Source organism: Zerene cesonia, chromosome 15 (genome assembly GCF_012273895.1).
Source record: "Zerene cesonia ecotype Mississippi chromosome 15, Zerene_cesonia_1.1, whole genome shotgun sequence".
Taxonomy (NCBI): domain Eukaryota; kingdom Metazoa; phylum Arthropoda; class Insecta; order Lepidoptera; family Pieridae; genus Zerene; species Zerene cesonia.
Genome location: NC_052116.1, coordinates 5,839,162 through 5,847,388, shown reverse-complemented (window position 1 = coordinate 5,847,388; position 8,227 = coordinate 5,839,162). Strand labels below are relative to the sequence as shown.

At 31.1% G+C, this 8,227-nt stretch overlaps 1 protein-coding gene across 1 annotated transcript in view; it reads left to right on the top strand.

Annotated features, from left to right (window-relative positions):
- LOC119832696 (sodium-independent sulfate anion transporter-like) overlaps nt 1–7,148 on the top strand; it is a 32,226-nt gene extending 25,078 nt beyond the window's left edge. Inside the window, exons 9-12 of the mRNA XM_038356415.1 lie at nt 1,103–1,248; nt 1,691–1,942; nt 5,941–6,085; nt 6,463–7,148. Coding sequence (XP_038212343.1) covers nt 1,103–1,248; nt 1,691–1,942; nt 5,941–6,085; nt 6,463–6,512 — 593 coding nt within the window. The 3' untranslated portion in view covers nt 6,513–7,148. The remainder of the gene's footprint in view (nt 1–1,102; nt 1,249–1,690; nt 1,943–5,940; nt 6,086–6,462) is intronic.
- Nucleotides 7,149–8,227: the final 1,079 nt, after the last annotated feature.

Here is an 8,227-nt window from a genome sequence, read left to right as displayed (position 1 = left end):
AAGTAATAAATGTTATTTGCAGTTAACAATTTTCTTTTTTCTTTATTACAATATTTATGGCAAGACTAGGTAGTTAAAAATAAGTTCTTTTTCGTTACTCAACAAAATGTAAAATTTAGATTTACATATGTCTTCTTAAAAAATCTCTGTCATTATAAAAATACCTATTTAGAAATTTTCGTTGAATAATATTACTAAACACCTAATTACATAGTGAACATTACATACCTTGTAAAATTACGGGTACAACGTTATTTCTGTCTCATTAAATTTGGATCCCCGTGTGCCCACGGTTACACGATACCACATCGTAAATTATTTACGCCAGTCAAATATTTTCCTAAAGGAACGTATCGATTGCTTTACTTCAATGGGCAATTCTTTGAATAAACATGTGAGTTTGCTGATGAAAAAAGGTTTAACTTGTGTACCACATTTAATAAAGAGTTATAACAAAATCTAAATGAACATCATTTTAGCCTTATGTTAATTAGCTTCTTTGATATTTTGTAAACGTAATTACAGATTTACACCAATTTAAATGAACTATTACATTTTATTTAAACACAAATAACTTAGTTATTTCCATTTCATCATTTGGATCTATATTATATTCCTTAATAAAAAGTTGTAGGTACTTACATTAAATTCTCTTGGCCCGGACGAATACTTACCAGCATCCGTGGCCCTCCCACAAAAGCGGTTCGACGGAACACTCGTGGGTTTCCCCCAACCAAAAGATTAAAAAAAAAAGACGTTACATTAAATTCTGATAGTAAAAAAGCATCACATAAACATTAAGTTAAAACATAATACTTAGTGTGCATTTCGATTTACTTAGATATACTAGAGATTTAAAACATCAAATACTATGAGATTTATCTGGTGTTTTTTCATATACATAGTGATAGTAATTTTTTATTGTTTTTAGAGTTATACTTATATTTGTCATCGAATTCATAAGATATTTAAAGAAAATACATACAAACCATTTCATTGCACCTGTAAAAACCACTGCTAAGCTCGATGCCACAGAAAATTCTAGTAATTAGCTTAAGAGCTATTTATTTTTAAAACCATACAAGATTTATTACATCTTTAGGATTGGATTTAATACCCTTAGTGGGTACATTCATCTGCTGCCTTTTACTCGGAATAGAAGTGGGCCTGGGATGCGGGGTGGCCATTGATGTACTACTGTTGCTTTACTATCAGTCGCGGCCGACGTTGGATATCCGATTCGTTAACGTGAGTTTATTGCTCTCACCTATTTTAAACTTTATTCCACGCCCACACGAACGTTTTTGTTATTTCAAAATATTGTTTGTGTTTTTTACATCAAACTAGTTTTTGGAAAACTGATAATTAAATTTAAATTTATCAATATAAATATTTGAAAGTTAATTAAAAAAGTATGCTAACTTTTCTAAACGTATAGTATGATGTTTATATTTATTTGTTTTTATGTGATTTTGATCACAAGACGTTGATCAAGATATATTTGTATTTAGTTAGATTTGAGGAGATGGTAGCTTAAACTTTGTTAGAGTCAACTTTGTGTTGTCTAGCTGCGTTGTGAAACTGTCTACATATTAATATAGAGCAATAACTACTCTACATTAATACTATCTAAAGAATTATTTAAATATTCTAATTTTGAATAGACTTTCATACAGCTCATATATTCCAGGACGGCAATCTCCCACCTCACTACGCAATGCATCCAATCGGTGGGTTGCACTTCGCTAGCGCTGAAAGAGTTCGCTCAAAGTTAATTTCACTCAAGAACTATGACGTGGAACCGAGTGCAGTGGAAATTGTAACGGTTTCACCCACTTCCCTTGTCCCGAACGGGACTTTAGCTATGGAGCCAAGGGTCTGGCCCAGAATACTGATTATTTACTGTGATGCCCTCACGCGGGTCGACTTTACGTTCTTACAAGTAAGTTAACTATTTCGTATACCTACTTAGAATATGTTAGTCTTTGATGTTGTGTGTAATTTTAGTCAATTTTGATCTCTTTATTAGTACTATGATTATTCTCAATTGTGTTATTAAATTTCGTTAATATGTTTTCAATTTCGTTTAATTGTTAATATTTTCCTTTGTTATTATTTAAACTGAATAATATAATCTTCACAATGTAGGTTTATAACGGGTACCTAGAAAGTATTGAATAACAATTTTCAAAGTTATGAATACAGTACAAAACATTCTGTTATTATTGAATATAAAATGCGGTTTTAATGTTCATTGTTCATCCATGGGTGAAAATAAAGCGCATAAGAATAAAATAATTTGCATAACATTTGAAAGCAGATGTTCGACAACAATAAAGCTCACGGAATTCTAAAGCGGATATAAATTTAAAAGGAATTATACGAGTAATATCTGATAGTGAGTGAAATATGAGAAATGGTCGGTAGCGCCGCCAAAAGCAAGATTGTAGAATATATTGCTGAATCATTGAGATGCTTAGTTTGCGGTTTTGCCGCGCAACTTAGTAGTAACTCAGTTTTACTGAATATTCCAATCGTACAAAGAGGTTTAACCATTAATAATGCTCGCTGTTTAAAGAATGGAAAAAGAAAATTTTTCCGCAGGCTGCAATTTCACCGTCGAGCATTGCTTGTGATGTTAATGGGTCGGCTTCACTCGCTGGAGTTAGTACAACGCGAACCTTCCCATTACTGATATGGTTTGCGCGATGATAAGCATTAGTTCGAACAATTTTACCTTACAAAAATATTCAAACCTCATATGTTTTAATTTTTTGCTTTATAGCATTAATTTGTTTTTTTTTTCAATATCCTTATATATTTGAGACTTTTCCTCTCAATATAGGTACGCAATTTGAATATATCTGTGGCACAGCAAAATATTTACATCTGTATTTATTAAAATATTAATTAAACTTTATTATCCGAATGAAACGATCATTATGAAAATTTAATTAGGCTTGAATATCATAAACTGAAATAGTTAATTAATCATGTTAGAGATGAATGAATGGGAATAGCAAATGAATCATAAAATAAAATTAAATACGTATAAATGTAAACAATGTATCTAATGTATGATTCCTTAGATAATGTTGTTTTTGTGTTATACAATATTAAAGATATTTAAGGCAATGTAAGAATGAAAAATTGTAAACAATGCTTATAAGATTTGTATATAATTCCGATTCATAAAATTAATATGTTAGTTTAATGATTACGTAAATAACAATGAGGCGTCTTAATGGTGTCGATTAAAAAGGTGAAATTGTGATTAATGTAGTGTAATTAGTTAAATATTATTATTAAATGTGAACTATTTTGGTAAAAAGGCGCAGATAAGACAGACTTCTCAAATTTTGTATAATACAGAAGTTGCGTGTGTATTGTTTTGCCTTCATACAACTATTCAGACACTAAATATTATGTAATAATAGATAATATAGCTCTTACAGTAATGTCATATTCGTTTTAAGCGTAAATAGCGTAATTTTTGCGAGCCTTCATTTTCGTATAAAAGCGGTTAGGAGAGCGGCTGCAACATTGCCCCTCGTTTACGATATAACAGAGATATTTAAGCCAACGCTGCGGTTTCAATATCAACATTGTATGTGATTTGACGTGGTCTGCGGTGGCCTGAATTAAACTGATGTTTACGGCATACTACATGATTATTATACTAGTTTTCAATTTGCATTGTAACGCTGAATTATTTGCGATTCGCGAAAGCCAATTTTGTCGTGCGCGGTTATCGTGTATTGACTCGGCTATTCACATTGTTCGGATTATAATATTTTATCACTATCCAATACGACCTGTTTTAGAAAATGATACTCTGCTTTAATATATACAATTTGTTATATAAACTGGAAACGAAACAAATGCTTTTTATTGATATTCTTATTAAATCATGGATACTTATTAAACATATTGACGTGTGTGTGATGTGCAATCACACGTCAATGTAATAACCGGCTGCAATTTATTTTTAGGTTTATAGTAGATAGCACGCACTACGCAGGGAAGGGGTTCCGGGGACGATAAAAAGGTTTAGTTAGGATTCATTTCTAGTATTTATGAAAAGATAATCGAGCAATGTTCGGTTATCCTGGTACTATTGACTGGCTGTTAAAAATGTTAAATTATAAATGGTATAAATAAATATGTTACAAATAACATGGTTGATGGCCAGTATTTCGGTTGTGAAGTACCAATGTCCGATACGGGGGACAAACTCAGGACATTATCAAGACACTATTACTATTATTTCCAAGGGAAACATGAAAGAAAACTGATCAACATAAATTTTGATCCATGTAAGACCTTTAAACTCAATGATTCCCATTTGTCTCCATCCTTTACTCAGTGCCTCAACGTTATTACAAACTCGCTGAATGAAATTAAACATAAATTTTGTTTATCGTGTTTTTATAGTGCACTTTCTCGTTGTTTCCATTAGCTTTCTATTAACATTACAAAAACCTCGTTTATAAAGCTAACAATACGTTGGCTTTCTTTTGTAGCTAGGAGTAGTTATTTTTACTTAATCAGGGTTTCTAGTGTAAAAAAGGAAGAAAAACACGGTCGTCTCGTTAGCAGTCGTGTTTAACTTTACCCGACGCCGTTGTTTATATTCACTGCGTTAGTGGTATAAAAATTAGCTTTTGAAATAGGCAAGCTATTCCGAAAACACGTTGTATAAAAATTTACGCGTTAAAACTCTTTGATTCTAATAAAAAGTCCGCAGTGCAAAATTTAATATTTTACACGAATGAGGGGAGATAAAGTAGGTACAGCTTTTGGCTATGAATAATGCATTCTTTTTGATTATCTGAAAACTTGCGATTTATTTGGCCAAAATGTAAATGATTAGTATAATAATATATCACATTTTAATGCAAATATTACTTAACAATGACATAAGTAAATCAATAAAGTAGGGATATTTTCTACATTCAATCGTAATTGTGTATAAAAACAATTCTATTATTGATTTAATAATATGATTTAATTTAATAGATAGAAGAATTGTTAATATAATTTTCAAATACAAATCTCAATCGAAATCGCTCCCTAGTACACATTTTATTTAAAAAAATAATGAAAACAATATTTTTGCAAGCGAACGTGTAACACGAACAGTTTTCCGGCCACGTGAACGTGTCAACTGCCTAAAAGCAAATGAAATTAGTGCTTTGCTACGTTGCTACGCTGTTTCGTGTTGCGCTTTTTAAAGGAATTCCAGTTTAAAATAACAAACGGTGAGCTGCAAACTGTTGTGCACTGATGTCACAAGGATTTGTTGTAATTTGTTTCATTCACGCACGACGGATGCGTTCCGAATGGAGACTGGGAATGTTCAATTTATGATCTTGATGTGGAAAAACTTGTTTATTGCATCTCATTTGTCGTTTAATGTAATAAATTTGACTATTTTGAAGGTAGGTAGGTTTAGGAGGTTAGGTTAAGGTAGAAATGAAAAATATGCAAATGTATTGAACTTTTTTCATTTAATAGCTTTTAATAACTGAGTGAGGAATATTAATCGTTTTGTTTCTAATAACTTCTGTAAGAAATTGAATCAAATTTTAAAATGATTAAAAATGGGAGAGTACTAAAATACACTAGCTCCATTTTTTTCTACTTTGAAAACTAAAACTGAAAACGAATCACTTCTATCGAATTTATTCCATTTTAAATATAACTATTAATTAACATTGTCAAATACTAATAAAATAAATACAACCACAAATAACGTAGATTTTCTGGATGAGAAACGTAGCGCCTTGAATTTTATCTCATGATAAAAGGCTGAAATGAAAAAAAAAACGAATTGTCAGCAAAAATTAGAATGAACATTTTACTATGGACCTATAAGGCCTAAGTAAGTACATACCTATATGATAATACATATAAATAATGTAATCAACTTATTTGCAGAGCATCAAAATGTTAGTACAAGAATGGTCTCACAGTGGCCACGTACTATGGTGTGACGCTAAACCCTTTATAAGGGACCAGTTAGAGAATGTGATACAAGATCCATTGTTCTGTGATAGTGACCAGTTAAGGAACTTAATATTAAGTAAGTATGTTTTTACAAATTGTAGAAAAAATGCATAATACATAATTTTGTTTGTTTCAATTGTTTTTACGTGTAATTTTATATGATACATAGGCTTCAGTTTACGCTTAGTTTAAATGCTAAGTGTGTTATTAATAAACAGCCCCACTAAATATTCTCATTAGAGCGAGGATCATGTTTTGTTTAATTAACGAATCAATTTATGACGGAACCAGCTAATTAAATTTGTGAGGAAGTGCTGTTGTTATTATCGAATATATAAATTGATAAACAAATTACTATGTTTACAATACTGAGAGAGGCATATTATATGTGAACTTTCTTTTAAATGAAATATATCTTTAATAAAAACAATAAATAAATTATTTTGTTTTCAGGAATACCCCCAGTACCACAAACTGGTGTGATCAGTGATACATACTTATAGTTTAGATTTTTGTGATATAAATGCACTAGCGATACGCTCCGGCTTCGCCCGTGATATCCAACAGTAAAATAATTTTTGATATCGGTCCATGAGTTCCTGAGATAAGCGTGTTCCAACCGAGAAAACAAACACTTCAGCTTTATAGTATTAGTATAGATTAATAGCACAAGCACATTGTTGAATGTTATATAGCATAAGAAAATATTTAATTTTTTCAGTATTGGTTTTATTTTAAGTGTAAAATTATAAAAAATATAAATTAACGTACATTAGAATGTTTTGGTTCATATTGAAAAGAAGGAATTAATCAATTTTTCATCGAATCCTTTATTTAGATTTGGCAGATTATTTACTTAGAAATCCCGTTCGAAGCAGTTGTTCTTATTTTATTAATAAAATAGATTTTGTGTGTCTATAATCACAAGTAAGTATATGAAACCAACTGAGCATTCTGCATATTTTTGATTTTCGTATAATTTTATTTATCGTTTAAAGCTGCTATAAACGTTGTTCAAATGTACTGGTAAATTTATCAATATGCAGTTTCCACTTTAAGCACAGATATGTTAACTCTTACTCTAATTTCGACCTTTAACTAGATAATTAAATAATAAAAATGGTTGCCTGTAAAGTCGGTTTTACGGGCGAAGATTTTACGTGACAACGTCTTTTTCTCGGTAGAATATTTATTGATATGAATATTATTAAATTGCACAATAGGAACAAGGAATTGAATGAAAATAAGAATTGCACAAATTTTAACTATAGAAAAATATATTTTGTTTACTAAAAAGACAGAGACAGAGACACAAGCACGCGCCGATTCAATGCGCCTAATTCTCTAGTGCTGCGCGCGCGGCGGACCGATCATAGTTCGGTGACTCATCGTAACGTTACCGGGCGTTACACTTTTTCATGAGTGACTCCGAGCCGCAACCTAATTTAAGACGTTGTCACGTCAAAATTTAATTGAAAGACTCCGACTCTGTTTTTGGTGTTGACTATCTTGGTTTGGAATTTGAGTGTATAATATTCTATTAGTCACGTTCTTTTATTTGATCCCAATACTACTCCCTCATAGTTGTAAAAAAAATATATTTAATCCGATATTTTGTTACGTCGGGTATCTTTGACTGATTTTTTTTAAACAAAACAAAGAACAGACCAAAATCTAAATCGGTGCATACGTTCAAGAGTTACGATGCCACACAAAGATGCACATACATCGGCGTCTTACAACTACCCTCTTTTTGCGTGGAAAGTTGAAAACAGAGCTTCAACAAAGCATAGCAGGTAAAGATTTACATAGTAGATAGTTTGTAATATTTATGTAGTTAGTTAGAATTCAGTAGATAGTGTAGTTTAATTGTGACGAACTAAGTTGTGAGCTTGTTTATCTGGCACACAATCTCGACTCAGGTGTGACTGAATTCTATTAGTTTTACTTGTTCAGCCGTTTTCGAATAATTTACCATTCCACGGGATGTCTTCGTAGCATGCAGATCATCATTTGGTATACAAATAAGGCGCAATTTGTTATTTGTGAAATGTTTATTTGTAACACTTGTTGTGCCTAGGTTGAAATTGCTGTGTTAATTTCTATTGAGTATTGTTATTGTCGTTTTAGTTTGCCTTATTGCCTACTGTGATGTAGTTACCATGAATTGTTGCAATTAAAGATAAATAAATAATTATTGGTTGTTTTATTTTTAAGT